At 53.7% G+C, this 15,465-nt stretch overlaps 1 protein-coding gene across 1 annotated transcript; it reads left to right on the plus strand.

Moving 5' to 3' along the window:
* Positions 1–10,674: 10,674 nt before the first annotated feature.
* Positions 10,675–15,465, plus strand: Prss56 (serine protease 56). The gene is made up of 13 exons (XM_051153662.1): positions 10,675–10,777; positions 11,330–11,437; positions 11,788–11,844; positions 11,947–12,136; positions 12,507–12,606; positions 12,692–12,851; positions 13,079–13,221; positions 13,457–13,619; positions 13,761–13,940; positions 14,035–14,199; positions 14,296–14,358; positions 14,677–14,783; positions 15,252–15,465. Exons 1-13 carry the CDS (start codon positions 10,675–10,677, stop codon positions 15,456–15,458), a joined length of 1,746 nt encoding a protein of 581 aa, XP_051009619.1. The 3' UTR covers positions 15,459–15,465.

Raw genomic sequence — 15,465 nt, forward strand, 5'->3', positions numbered from 1 at the left:
CACTTAGTTCTTGGAGGACACTGGGTGAACCTGGCAGTTCTAGCAGAAGTGGTGCTGGCTGCCAGACTAAAGGGGAGGGGGCCCTGTCCCCATGAGCCAGTACCTAGGACAGACACCCTGTGGTCCCTCCTCAGTAGATGCTGGCTGCCAGCAGTTGGTCTCTGAATAAGATTGGCTAGGGGAGAGAGAGGGAGAGAGGTCTCTGGGAGAGGAGATGGAGTCAGGTGGTGAGCAAGGTTTGAAGTGCAGAACAGACAGAGGCTATCGGAACACAGCGGAAGGGGCTTCAGAAAAGCCCAGGGGGACACCCCACTCTCTCTGCCTTTCAAGCTCCCCTGGCACCCTGAGCCTGCCTTCCCCACTGGTGTTTCATCCCTGTGATGGATTCAAGGAGGGTGTGTGACAGCCTTGCCGTGCCTCCTTCAGGCCCCCCTCTGCACAGCCTAGTGATCGTGGCTCAGTTTTAGGGACTCCCTCCCCTTGTGGGACACTTAGAATAGGCTGGTTCAAAAAACTTCATAAGTGAACACTGAATTTCTTTCCTACCATGTCTCCGTAGCCAACATGAAACCCAGAGGGAGTCCCAGCAAGCACCATTTTTTTCTCCCTCGGGGGGGGGGGGGGGGGGGTCTTCATACTCAGACCTGGGAAAGCATCCACCACTCTGTGCCTCAGAATCCTGGTCTGTAAAATGGGCCTCCTATGAAGTTCAGTGAAGTGAGCAATTTAAATACCTCATGAGGTCACAGAGGTCACCCAGAAGCCAGCCATCAGCTTTGAAGCCTTGACGCCCTCAACCTCTTCTCTATGCCTGCAGGGACACACACTGCAGGAGAGCCAAAGCTGTGGGCCTCCCAGAGTGGAGATGGTCAGGCAGAACTAGAAAGGCGAAGGGAGGTGGGGGCTGAGAAGATGGGGGGATGGAGATGGGTTGGGAAAGGGCAGCGCTTATCCTAAGACTAGGCTCTTATCATAGGTGAAAACCTAGGAGCCAGCTACCACCACTGATAGGTATTGCCTGTCACCCCAGCCCAGCATCTCCTAGTTTCCTAGGTGCAACCTACTTGGCTCAGTCCTCTGACGTCACAGACTCAAAGCCTTTAAGACGCGTTGAACAGGGTACCCTGCAAGGATAGAGGATGCATCTTAATTGGTAGAGTGGTTTGCAAGCATGCTCCAAGCCCTGGGTTTTCTTCCATCACCAGCTCATAAACTGAGTGTGGGTGGCACATGCCCGTTAGCCTCAGTGCTCCCGAGACAGAGGGAAAACAGGAAATGTGTCCTATACCTCAGGAAGCTGGCTCCAGCAGAGCTACACTTGACCGAAAAGTGGGTGATTTGAAAATGGAGTACTAGAGCGCAGAAAAGCAGCCCTGGGAGATCTCGAGGTAGAGTAGATGCCCCTCTGCTGCTTAGGTCTGCAGGAGCCCCTGGAGGGGAGATGACATAGAAGGAGGGGCTTCTGAAACTCACCTTCAAGGCACTCCTGCTCTGACCCCTCGGGTTTGTCCTGAGTCTTGACACAGTTCCAGACCTTGGGGTGGGGGGGCACAGCCCGGGATTTCCCAGCCTCTTGCGACGCCTGCATCTCTCAAGCAGAGCCACCAGGAGGCGCCCCGCGCCTTCAGGTCTTCTCCATGGTCGCTTAGACGAGGAAGGTCTGCGTCTGGAGGATCAAAGCCTCTGAGCAACCCAGGGTCCCTGAGCCTCTCAGAATGACCCTTACTTTTCACACCCAATGTTACTTTTCCTAACCTCAGCTAGGCTCCCACCCTGAGCGGGCTACAGTGTGGTGAAAGTCCCACAGGTGAGCCTGTCACCAGTGCATCTCCAGCTCCCACTAAGGTCACTTTTACCCTGCATTTCCACCTGCAAGAGTTCTCAGCCTCAGTTTGAGCACAATTACCGTTGCTGGTCAGTCAGTGCCTGGTTTGCTCTGGTCGTGGCCACAGCTGCTGAGCCTCACTCAGCCCATCCCAGGCTTCCATGGAGCAACGGTTCCCACGCCTGCTTTGTTCAGACTCATCCGGCACATTAACGCTGAGGCCTGGGCCACCCGGGCTGGAGGTCAGAGCCTGCAAAGAGAACAGTCACCGCCGACCAGGCTTTCTTTAGGCTGCCTCAATCTTAGTGGAGATTCCACCTGAAAACTACCAGGGGGAAACAGCTCCTGAATTTAAAAAAAAAAAAAAAAAAGTTTTTATTTGTGAGTCGCATCAACTGTGTACAGGTTGGAAGACAACACACACAGTTGGTGTGCAGGTCCTTCCTTCTACCATGTGGGTCTCAGGGGGATCGAACTATGGTCCTTCAGGTTGGAAGCAGTTGCCTTTACCCACTCAATCATCTAGCCAGCCTTTAAAATGTATGTATTTTTTAAGTATCTGTAAGCTGGATATTGTGGTACAGCTGTGTAATCCCGACATTTGCTATCTGAGATGGTCGCCTATATGCCCAGCACCCTCATGGGAATTTTGCAGAGGGGACACTGCTGAACCTTTCACCAGCCCAGTGACGGAGGACTGGGCTTAGATCCATTGAACAGATGTGGAGCCTGAGGCTGGGGGAACCTAAGTGATTTGTTGATGAGCTTAACAGCTGACCAGACCTTCGATGCCCTCCTGAGACCTTCCCTTTACAACCCCCCCCCCCCACAAACAGGCATTCAGGGACACACACACACACATCCCAACAGCTGAAGATCGATTCCAGCTTCCAGCTCCCAGCTCAAGGTGGGCTCCTCTGTACCACCAGCCTTGATGGGAGCCAGGCTAGGGCTGGCTTTAGTCTTGGGGCCAGGTCCCCTGTACAGTGGCTGTGTAGCTCTGTAGTGACCCTAGCGGTTGGTAGCACAGTTGCCGGCTCCCCTTCCCGGAGGCCCTGCATCTGTGCTGGCTCTGTGCCTGGAGTGTCACTCTGTTCCCAGGGGCTCCTCCTCATGGCGGCTGCCAGCCTCCCTCCCTGCCTCCCATTAATCATGTGTGCAGGATTTATATTCTCCAGCAATTTATTTCAGTAAATGCAATCTGGGTGTGCCTGCAGGTGGGCAGGATGCTCCCCTGCTGCCAGAGTCACAGAGCCTGGTTTTTATTGTCAGGGTGATGGGCATGACTCAGAAGCCAGGGTCCCCAAGGAAGATGACAGACCTAGCCAAACCCTGGAGCAGGACACTGGGAACCCAGGGACCAGCCCCACCCCCACATGGACTTAATGATCCCCAGGGTCTTGTCCATCATCTTTTCCAAGATGACTAAAGAACTGGGCATAGGAAGTGTCAATCCTCAGCTTGACACTTCAGGAGATCCAGATTGGGGGTGAGGGGAGTGTCTAGGTTCCCGACCCTGTCCTTCCTCTGAGCTGCTACCTCCCAACACTGCCAGGACCATCCTGGAGGGGGAACAAGCAGCTAATGCAAAGCCTGCCACCCCCACCATATGCATAGCTCCAGGCCACCTTTCTGGGTCCTCTTGTGCCCTCTCATCTCCCTTCTTCTTTTTCTGATCACTGGGTATGTCAGCCTGAGGCTGAGCTTCTAGAAAAAGATCCTGAGGTCAAGCAGGAGCTAGGCTACCTAGACTACCACACGTCCTGAGTCAGTCCTCCTCCCAGTTATCCTCCCATTTACAGGCCTTGAAACAGAACGGAGGGGCAGTGGGCTGGAGGGGCAGTGGGCTACAGTGGCAGGGGCTGACCCTCTCCGTCACCAAGCCTTCTATAGCATCCCACCCCCACCCCAAGACTCCCTGGCACTTCAGTGCCAGGTCCTAATTGACAAGCAACTATCTGTTCCTTTGGGATCCCCAAAACCAAGGCAAAGAGGCAACACCCACCCCTCCCCCACCTATCAGGGCTGCCTCTAATGCTGCAGATAATTCCTGCTGTTGCAAAGCCATTACCCGGCAAATGGGTTGGCGTGTGTGTGTGTGTGTGTGTGTGTGTGTGTGTGTGTGTGTGTGTATGCAAGAATAGTGGCTACAGCAGGCAGAGCAAGAGCACCCTTTCCTGCCTTGCTCTCTGTAATTGCCTCTAGGGATTTGTTGGCTTTGTGTGCCCCCCGCCCCCTCGTCCTCTCCCACACACACACCTTCCTGGCCTCATTTCTGGTCCATGCCCTGGATACCTGCCTCTCTTGATCCTTAGGGGCAGGGCCTGATGCTCTAAGCAAGAGCTGGGTGTGGCCTGCAGAGGGGCCCTTGATATAGATGCAGGCTCTCCAGCTCCATGCCTGGACACTGGAAACAAAAGGAGAGTGTCTGGAACCAGACCACCAGCCCTCATACTCCATCATTTCTTCCCTATTCTGCAATCAGGGGTACAAGATTCCCAAGAGACACTGAAGAATATGTGGTAGCCCTGGGGTCTCTCTTCCTCTTTCTTCCAGGACCCTAGTCCCTCAGCATCTTGCCTGTCATTTTCAGGCACTGGCCCCCAGATGCCACTGCAGCTCCCCGAATTCTCTCTCCATCCAACGCCTCTTCTCCTCACTGCCAAATTCATCACTGAGAAGGAGGCAGAGCATGAACTCTAATCCTTCCTTTCTAGAACCTTCCACCTTTGTGTAGGTACCCCAGGAAATCCCTGATGAGTGATAATGAGGAGGTGCAGTGGCCACGGAAGTCTTTGGGAGCAGGCACAATCAGATCTGATGTCCTCTCCTCTAGAGATGGTAACAACCTTAAACAGTTGTGCTGGGGGCTTAATACATTATAATACCTTGAGCTTTGTGAAATTGCCTTTGTTTGGTCAGTGTTTGACATTAATAAATATTTGAGCTTCCTTTGTAGACCAGGCTGTTCTCAAACTCACAGAGACGCACCTGCTTCTGCCTCCCCGAGTAGTAGGATTACAGGTGTGTGCCACCATGCCTGGGTACCTGCTGGTTTTTAAAACACCACCATCAGCAGTGCAGGAAAGCATATGGAAGTAGTTTAAAATTGAAGTAAGGGTAACTCTCAGCTTTGGAAGTGAAGGCGCTTGTGGCTGGATGGCGTGGTTGTGTACACCTGAAGTGCCCCCAGCACCTGGAGGGAAGCTGAGCTAGGGGACCTGGAGTGTGAGGCCAGCATGAGCTGCACAGTGACACTCTGTCTTTAATAAAAAAAAAAAAAAAAAAAGAAGAAGAAGAAGAAGGAGAAGAAAGAAATTAAGCATTATTAATATTAATGAGTGGCCGTTATTTCCAGAAATCTCATTTTGCATTGATGCAGATAGAAGTTTAGAGACAAACTGATAGAAATTAATATTGTTATAAGAAGGGCTCTAACTGGAGATTTTTAATAGAATTGATGAAATTTAATTATAATTTATGTGGAAAGAATGTGCAGAAGTGACCCTGAAGAGAGCCTCGTGACTCCAGTGTGTCTCTTCTCAGCCTCCCCCCCAACTCACAGACACACCCAGGGACTCACGTTATCGCAGACTCGCCAGGCCTTAAAGTCCCAGTGTAGACAAGGATGCCCTTGAACACCTGATCCTCCTGCCTCCACATCCTGAGTGCTGGGAGGACTCTCCTGGGCCCACTTTATGTGGTACTGAGAGTCAAACCCAGAACTTTGCACATACCAGGCAAACACTCTCCAGCCCCAGAGATTTCTTCTCCTAAAAAGATCATCTAAGCCAGACAAAGTGGCTCACCTCTGTTATCTCAGCACTCACAAGACTGAGGCAAGAGGATTGCTTCAAGTTTGAGGTGAGTGTGGGCTTCACAGTGAGTTCGAGGGTAGCCTGGACTGTCATGTATGCCTGTGTCTCAAGAAATCAAAACAACAGCAACAAAATTCTAATGTTAACAAAAAGATCTAGAATCCTGATCAAGGAAAACATATTATACAGGAGGTGGAATTTGTTACTTTCCTCTTTGACAAAGTACCTGGAAAAAGCAACTCAAAAAGGGACCAACCTGGGCTACAGAATGAGTTCAAAGAGACTAGGCAAATTAGTGAGACCACTGACTACCTCAAAACCAAAAGTAAAGAGAGAATAGTAGGCATGGCATATAGCTGAGGATCCTGTTTGAAGCCAGTCTAGGCTATGAGAGAGAGAGAGAGAGAGAGAGAGAGAGAGAGAGAGAGAGAGAGAGAGAGAGAGAGAGCAATCAGAAGACTGGGGATGTGGCTTGGTGGGAAAGTAACTTGCCTACTATAAGCAAGGTTCAATCCTTAGTACCAAAAGAGAAGAAGAAGAAGAAGAAGAAGAAGAAGAAGAAGAAGAAGAAGAAGAAGAAGAAGAAGAAGAAGAAGAAGAAGAAGAGAAGGAAGGAGAAGAAAAAAGTAGAATTCTGCCTGTGAAATGGTTTTTTTTTTTTTTTTTTTTTTCCTTCCAATCACAAGTTGGGCAGTGGCCTGCAGTGATGTGGGTGGTGTCTGGGTATGTCCGTATGGCTGGCTGAGGCAGGATTGTTTCAGGTTTGAGGCCAGCCTTGGCAAGAAGGGAAGGGAGAGGTAGGGTCTGCCCAGCCACTGAGTCCTGCAGACAAATCCTAATAATACCTTGCCCATGAAGCCTGTAGCAGGAAGCCCAGCTACAGCATTGCCCCACTCTCAGACAGCACTCCCCCAGGTCCCTCCTAGGGGAATTGGGAAGGTCAGAGTTCCAAGCTGGCAAACTGAAGGGAACTAACTCATAGCCACCCTCCAAAGTCAGGCCACCCCAAACCCCTGAAGAACCCCCTCCCATTGCCACCACCCATGTCCCTTTTTCTTTTCTGGGTTGCCACATCTCCCTTGCTGCCTCCCCAGTTCATTCAGGTAAGCAGACTCCCTTGAGCCCCGGAGCGATGACCCTGCTAGCCCCTTGCAAGAAGACTTAACTTGTGTCAATTCTGCTAATCTTCCTGATAGGGCAGATATTGGTCCATCCTCCCAGATGAGCATCCATCCTTGACAGGCTGGTGCCACATAGCACCCATTGGGGACCTAGAACAGACACTGAGCCACATATCTGAGATCAAGGGCTCAGAACCACCCTGCTTTCTTTAGGCTGCTGCCAGCAACCTGTCCCCTGCACTCCTCCTCTTTCCCTGTTCTTCTGGAGTCTTGTCATTCTTAGGCTTTCATCCTTTTAGTTCATGCTGTACCGCCACACAGCCTCTGTCCTAGGGCCTCTGTCTTTATGCCACTTTGGACTGAGCAGCCAAATGTCTTCACTATTGCATATTCTAAATAAGGTTACATTCTGGAGTGAGGGAGTTAAAACTCTAGCCTATCTTTTGGGGGCATGATTTGGCCCCCAACAGGAAGTGACTCACAAAAGCTCACACTGGAGTACAGTCAGACGCACAGGCCTGAGCTCTGAGTCACAGCTGAGTGGCCTCTCATCCCACGGAGGCTCTGATGTCAGTCTCCTCTCATAGGTTCCCAGCCACCGCTGTGCCCATCAGGCCTGGCAATGCCAATGCATGTGTTATTGTAGTGGGGAGGGAGGGACACTGCCCCCACAAAGGCAGCCTAGGGCGTTCTTAAGCAAGTCCACCCTCCTGTTCCCCTTCTGCTCCTTCTCCTGAAAGAACATGGAGGTCAGGAAGCACATCTCTTTGCCTTGAGACAAGGTCTCACTGTATATTACTGGCTGGCTTGAAACTCGCTATGTAGACCAGGTTGGCCTCAAACCCACCGGGATCAGCCTGCCTCTGCCTCTGCCTCCTGATGCTAGGCTGAGACTAAATGCACTCCATGGTCAGGGGACTTTGTGATGCAGGGAGGGGCGGTCCTTCTGTGACCAGGGCAGATCGGTAATGATGCTGCACCATTGGCCTCTAGGGGGAGGGCCTGGACCTTCCTTCCACTCCTCCCATCCCTCCCACCTGTGTTTCCCCACCCCCAGTCCTTTCCTCCTCACCTGAACCCACAGATGCCTCCTGAGAACCCACTAAGGCTTTCTAGATATACCGAAGGTTCCATCCCTCCTCTCTCTCCCTTCCTCTTTTTAGAGTGGGCGAACTGGAGCTAAGGGCTTGTTTCTGCCTTTGGGGGGAGGGGGGATGAGGAAGACCTGTGGCTCTCCATATGGCTATGAGACTCTTGAAAGAAAATACCATCCTACCCCTGAGAATTAAAATTTCCCAGGAACCTAATCCTGGGAGAAGAGAAAGATTGCTCTGTCCCTTGTCTCCAAGGAAGAGATTTCACATTCTCCTGACAATTTGTAGGATCCCGGGACAAGGGTGGATCAGTGAGGGACAGAATCCACTTCTTGACTAGGACTCCTCAGTCATGAATAATTTACCCTCTATTTAAACCTAATCCTCAAGTGAGGACTCCCCAAGGCAGACTTGGTAGTGGTGGGTGGGTTTGTGGTGTCATTGGACCTTTATTTGTTCCCCCTTCCCAAAGTGACCACACTGAAAAAGTCTCTCTCTCTCTCTCTCTCTCTCTCTCTCTCTCTCTCTCTCTCTCTCTGTTTTGTTTTTGTTTTGTTTTGTTTTGTTTTGTTTTTGTTTTTTCCATGTGCATTTGTGTTTTGCCTGCATCTATGTCTGTGTGAGAGTGTTAGATCTTGGAGTTATCGGCAGTTGTGAGCTGTCATGTGGGTGTTGGGAACTGAACCCCGGTCCTCTGGAAGAGCAGACAGTGCTCTTAACCACTGAGCCATCTTTCCAGCTCTTAGTCTGTCTCTTTAATTGGTGTATTGGTACCAAGTGTCTAAGCCTAACATGTGGCTATCAGAGCCTAGTCTTTTAATTTTAAGGCCTTCAGTAATGCAGACTCTCCCTCTGAGTTTGGAACAGAGGAGGAGAAACAACCTTTTATTTTATTTATTAAAGAGATGTGGTCCTGCTTTGTGGCCCACGCTAGCTTCCAAGTCCTGAGGTCACACAATCACCCTGCCTCCACCTCCTGGAACTACAGGTGTGCACCATCACATGAGAAATTTTTTTTTTTTGAGGGCCTATGATTGGGAGACACCATTCCTTGTGCAGTCACTGCCAGATACAGGACAGGATTGCAGCTGAAAGCCACAGAGCACATAGCTTTCCTCATTTCCTGCTGTTATGTCCTGATTTGCTTCATTGCTGGGAGTGATGTGCAGGGTGCAGAAGGGACCCAGAGGGACCTTTAATGATACCTGTGGCCCCTGACTTCTTCAAAGGAGCCCACCTGTTCATCACAGTATGTGTCAGGTTCGGTACTGGTGTTGGGGACAGCATTGGGATGGCAAACAAGCACTGCTCCTTACACAGACAAGTGGCAAATGACCAAACTCAGAAGATCAGATAGTGCTGACTGGGGGCCGGGGGTGGTGGGGTGGTGGGGGGTAGGGGTGGGGAGGGGAGAGTTCTTAATTTGTAGGGGCCAGATCGGAAATGATATGATTTTTCCAGGCCCTGCCCTGTGCTGTGTGGGTGAGAGAAAGGTCTACTCCGGTCCTGCCATCAGACTGGACTATGGGGAGGTAGAGTGAGGAAAGATGGTTCTATGCTGGCCACTCTGGCCTGGCCAGGCTACAACAGGCACGCGGGAGCCATACCTCTCTGCTAAGAACTTGGAGACCACATAAGATTTATCCCTATGAAATACATAGCTAACCCCAATCCCTGGCTAGCATCCCCCCCTGCCCGCCCCCGCTTCCCCAATGCCTCATAGTGGTAACAGAGAGGGGAAGAAGGGATAAATACTGTGATAAGCAGTCCTTTTGAAGAGAACATAGCCCCTGGCCACAGTATGTCCCAATTCCTGTACTTAAATCCTTAACCAAAGTGGCCTTGTTACCAGCATAAATCAAGGTGCCAAGGGGTAGTTTTGTTTTGTTTTTACCCAAAGGCCCAGCCCTACCCCAGGTGGCGACTGAATATCAGGACAGCTGCCTATTTATGGCCCTTCCTCAAAACTCTCTCCTGCCAGATCAGGGTCACATCAACTGAAAACAATGCTGGACAGACTGAGCGGGCAGGAACAGGGGTCTGGGAGAGACTCAGAAGCTGCTGGGTCTTGTGCTCCCCGAACTGGGCCACAGTGGGGCCTTTCATCTCCCGATTTTGCCGCTTCCCACTACCCCAGTGCGGCAATTACAGAGCAAATTAGAATACTTTGATCATCTTTAGAAACGGCCACACGGAGGAGGGACACTGCCAAGCAATTAGGGGCAGAGGGGCTGGGAGTTCAATGGCTTGCTTAGGGGGTAAGAATGCCCAGGACACCCACCCCTACCTCTTGCTCTCCTCCCTGCAAGAGTGCCTGCCCCAGCATAGCGGTGAACTCCCCAGGGTGGCAGAAGCAGATGGGGAACCCCCCCCCAGCCCCTGCCCACCAGTCTCTCTCTGCCTGGCCCCCAGCCCAACCGTCAGCCCTTCTTTCCCGTCTAAGCCCCTTTGAAGCAGCCGCAGAACAAGAGCTGCTTTGACAGAAGGCGGGGGACTCAAAGCTGGGACGATGAGACTTCAAAGGTGAGGGTCGAGCCCACTACCTCATCGCCCTCCCCCCAGCCCTGGCTGCCCTCCCATGCAAAAACACCCCCTCTGTCCTCTATATAGCCCCTGAGCGCCATTTCCCTGAGGGCTCCCAAGGGGTGAGGGCCAGGTGAGGTGCAGACCCCTAACTAGAAATGGATAATTTAGTGTAAGACATCAGGGTCAGAGCACTGGAGGGACACAAATCCTGTGCCCAGGAAGAATCACAGGAGAGGGTGGACTTCAGGAAGAAAGAGGACAGGGTCTCCTGCCTTGGCCCCCAGGTCACCATGCTGCTGGCTATGTTGCTGCTGTTGCTGCTACTGTCCCCAGACTCCCAGACTGCCCATGGGCATCCACTGTACATGCGCCTGTCCCCCAGCACCCTGCAAGGTGAGCCGGGCTTGTCTAAGGAAGCCACTGGAATGGGAGGGGCATAGAGAAAATGAGGTCAAGGAAGGGCAAGGAAAATGAGTTTGTCATTCGAACTTATGAGGGCCTGTGTCCCTTTTGCAGACCTGCTGGGGGGGGGGGGGGGGGGCCCGGAACTGGGATATAGGAAGGAGAGGAGGGGCAAATGTCCTCCCCCAGGAAGCAGAAATAGCAAGGGCTCATTGTCAAGGGATTTTACGTTAACAGAGTTAGGAGACTCGGGGCTGTAGGCTTTGGTAATGCAGGCCAGAAGATGGATACCTCAGCCACATTCACTGGGTGACGGTGGGCATCGGTTTTCCTCTGAAGTCTAAGAAAGAAACCTTTCAGAGAGACTCCAGCCCAATTCAATTGAGCGTGGGACCACTTGCCCTGAGGGCTGGGCCTCACTTTCTCTACCACCCTAGTAACCTAGCCTCCTACCATGCTACGCGCGCCTCAGACAGGCTTCAGGGAGAGTAGACTGGGGCTCTCTGCCAAGGAGATGTGACTTTGTGTCCCATGTCCACGCAGTTTTGTCTGCCCAGGGGACTCAGGCATTGCAGGCTGCCCAGAGGAGCGCCCAGTGGGCCATAAAGCGTGTATTGATGGAGATCCGGCACAGACTGCATGACTGCCAAGGTTGTACCAACAGGGCTGCCCTGCCCATGCCCCGGCAAGCTCACACTATTCCACGGAATTCGTTCTCTTGTCCGTGCCCAGCCCTTATTTTTAAGATTCCATCCTCCTTGGGGTCCGACTGTTTTTGAAGGTCCAAGTGGAAGGGGAATGCAAACTTCAGGCATAGCAGGAAGGTGGGGGACAGTATGAGCTCAGGTGGTCGCAGGTCCCTGGCTGTTCAAACAGTTCCTGTGTGCTAGAAGGTGAGCCAAGGGAGGGAGTGGTTGAGAGACGAGCCCGGGCTCAGGCCCAGCAAATGGGAAGAGGATCCGCTAGAGGGCGGCAGTGAGGATCTAAAACTTGTTTCCCAGCAGGACCTGGGCGCTCAAGACCTCAAGGCCCGCTCCTCCAGGACCCACCGGAGCCAGGTGAGACTAAAAGGCTCCAAGGAGCAGGGCTGAGGGTGAAGTAGGCTTCACTGTGAAGACAGCTAAAACTTTTCCTTCATGACACAGTCTCTGCCATTCTAGGACCATGTGGCGAAAGGAGCCAGGGCGTAGCCAACGTGACTCGAGCTCACGGCCGCATAGTTGGAGGCAGCACGGCTCCATCCGGGGCCTGGCCTTGGCTAGTAAGGCTGCAACTTGGGGGTCTGCCTCTTTGTGGCGGCGTCCTGGTGGCTTCGTCCTGGGTGCTCACGGCTGCACACTGCTTCGCCCGGTACGTCGTAAAGGCACAGCAGGGCTACCCAGTCCTGAGAGACTCTCTCGCACCCACGGACCAAAGGACAGCAGAGCCGGTCTCTGCTGCCCCCTAGGGGAAAGTGGCTCCTAGCCTCAAAATGCTGGCGGGGGGGGGGGGGGGCAGGTAAAGGGGGGGGGGGGGGGGAGAGTATCCCAAAGCAGGAGGGCATCACACTGTGGATTTTCCCCCTGTGGGGACCCACCCCTTCCCAGGCCTCCCTCTCTGTCCCTAGGATCACAGCATTTGCAGGCTCACAGGACGGTGTGGGTGCATGAGGGACTGGGCCTCCAAGGGGCCTCGCAGCACCTCTGTCCCTGATGCGTGTCACCCACTGCTTGCGCTGCAGTGCCTCGAATGAGCTTCTGTGGACTGTGGTGCTAGCCGAGGGGCCCCAGGGGGAGCAAGCGGTGGAAGTGCAGGTGAACCGTATCTTGCCCCACCCTAAGGTGAGAAGATATGCCCTGTGTCCTCAGAGCTGGGAACTGCACAGCAAACCTTCTTCCTTGACCTTGGACCGCCACCTCTCTCTAGTTTGACCCGCAGACCTTTCACAATGACCTGGCTTTGGTACAGTTGTGGACGCCTGTGAGCCCAGAGGGGCCGGCGCGCCCCGTTTGCCTACCCCAGGGTTCTCGGGAACCTCCGGCCGGCACCCCTTGCGCCATCGCAGGCTGGGGAGCCCTCTTCGAAGGTACTAACAGCTAAGGCCTGGCTAAGCTGCAAGTGGTAGTGGAAGAACCAGTGGGGGCAGGGGGTGGGGGTTGGGGGCTAGGTGAAAGATTGAGTTTGGGGAGGTTAAGATGATCTTCCATTTCACAAACCAAACCGGAAGAAATCAAAAAAGGGAAAGAGGGAGGGGATTTCAAGGCTCAAGGCTCTACCCTCCAAACCCCTAACCCCCTACCCTCTTTCTTGTAGATGGGCCTGAGTCTCAGGCGGTGAGGGAGGCCCGCGTTCCTCTGCTCAGTGCAGACACCTGTCAAAAGGCCCTAGGGCCTGGGCTGCGTCCCAGCACCATGCTCTGTGCTGGTTACCTGGCTGGGGGCATCGACTCATGCCAGGTATGAACTCAAACTGACAGGGGGGTCCTGGATGCCCCTCTCTCCTTGACAAGATAGCCCCCTTCTCTTTGGAGTCTAGCTGACAGCTCCTACCAACCGCTAAATCTTCCTTATTAAAATGAAAACAAGTAGTAAGCACTGAAGCAGCCAGAGCCGCCTTCTCCACCAGGCACTAGGCAGGTATAATACAGAGGCATGGTGAATGCATTGTTCTCTATTGGCTCTGGTCCCTTAGGGTGACTCTGGAGGCCCTTTAACCTGTTCCGAGTCCGGCCCGCGCCCCAGAGAGGTCCTCTTTGGAGTCACCTCTTGGGGAGATGGCTGTGGGGAACCAGGGAAGCCTGGGGTTTACACCCGTGTGGCCGTATTCAAAGACTGGCTACAGGAGCAGATGAACGGTGAGCATCCCCCTGCCAATGGTCCCTCGGACAGTTCTGAGCAAGCCAGCTTCCATGCCGCTGCTCTGGTCTCCATGGAAGCGCTGCGGATGGGTAGTTTGTGAGCCCCCATACAAGGAGTGATCTGGCATCTGCTTGCAGCGGCCCCCTCCACTCGCGAGCCTAGCTGCAGAGAACTTCTAGCTTGGGACCCGCGTGAGGAAGAGCCCTCTGCGGACGCCCAAGAGCTCTGCGCCTTTTACGCGCGCCGGTGCAGGAGGTCGGAGCGCTCCTGTGCCCAACTGGCGCTCCAACAGTGTCTGCAGCGCCGGCGACGGTGCGGTCAGTCTGGTTCTCCTCGGCTTGAATAGTGGGCCGGGCCCACCCCCCACCCCACCCTCGGGCGGACAGTTTACATCTTTGTCCCCTCCCGCAGAGCTGCGGTCACTGGCGCACACGCTGCTCGGCCTGCTCCGGGGAGCGCAGGAGCTGCTGGGCCCTCGGCCAGGATTGCAGCGTGGAGTCCCCGCGCCTGCTCGCTCCGCTCCGTCACTCCGGGAGCCTCCTGGCCACAAAGACCGCGAACAGCGGTTGTACTCAGGTATCCCAGGTGCCCCAACCAAGCCTTGGTCCCAAGGTCGCGGAGTCCTGTTCTCTTGCCCAGGCGTGCCCCATAACACCACGATCTCCACCCCAGGATCGCGAGTTGCCGGAACGTGGTTCCAGAAGCCAAAGCCGGAGCGGCGCAAGGAAACAAAGGGTAATGTCGCTCCCTGCCGGCCTTCTGGAGAGAAGCAGCCAAAAGGCTGAGATGGGTTTCTGCTAGAAAACTCCAAATGACAACAGAGAAAACCTGCTCACTGTCTCTCTCCCTGGGAAACAGATGGCTTTTTGGGGAGACTTGTGGCACCGAGCTCTTGTTGGTGTCAAATAGAGTCACTATACCTTGAATGATCACGGAACCTCTGCCACCCTCAGTTTCCCCATCTGGAGCACGCAGAGGATGTCAGGGGTATCTGCTGTTAGCTCCCTCTACTGTCTGTTTTCTGATCCTGTGGGGGGATTCCCCTTCTTGTAGGCTGCCCTGGCCTGGAGCCTCTGCAACAGAAGTTGGCAGCTATTCAGGGAGCACACGCCTGGATCCTACAGATCCCGACTGAGCACTTGGCCATGAACTTTCACGAGGTAGGTCTCAGGCTGCCCAGGCTCCTTCACTGCGGCATGTGAAGGCTGACCTGACCGAAGGCCAGCAGGGACCAGACAGGGGGATTCAGCTTTTGCGTGGGGTGGGCGGGGGCGGGGCGGGACGGGGAGCTGGGATAAGAGGTGAATAGGAAGAGGGAAAGTTGAGAGGTAAGAATGGAAGGGCTCCAGCACTCAGGAGGCAGAGGCAGGCAGATCGCTGTGAGTTCGAGGCCAGCCTGGTCTACAAAGCGAGTCTAGGATAGCCAAGGCTACACAGAGAAACCCTGTCTCGAAAAAATGGAAGGGTTCATGTGGCCATTCACATGATCAGGAAATTAGGTGGACTGCCATGACAGGAAGAGGGCGGGGCAAGGATTTAAGTGGGTTCCTAGGCTTCGGGAGGAAGAAATGACCCCCAGGTCAAAAACCCTCAGGAGTGTTATTTTGGATCCTGACCTCCCTCTGCAGGTGCTGGCGGATCTAGGCTCCAAGACACTGACTGGGCTCTTCAAAGCTTGGGTGAGGGCTGGCTTGGGGGACCAGCATGTGGTCTTCAGTGGCCTAGTGGGCTTGGAGCCTTCTACACTGGCTCATAGTCTCCCTCGGCTACTAGTGCAGGCCCTGAAGGCCTTCCGTTCGGCTTTCCTGACAGAAGGAGAGCCCCAGGGACCCTGAATGGGTT

Source organism: Acomys russatus, chromosome 12 (genome assembly GCF_903995435.1).
Source record: "Acomys russatus chromosome 12, mAcoRus1.1, whole genome shotgun sequence".
Taxonomy (NCBI): Eukaryota; Metazoa; Chordata; class Mammalia; order Rodentia; family Muridae; genus Acomys; species Acomys russatus.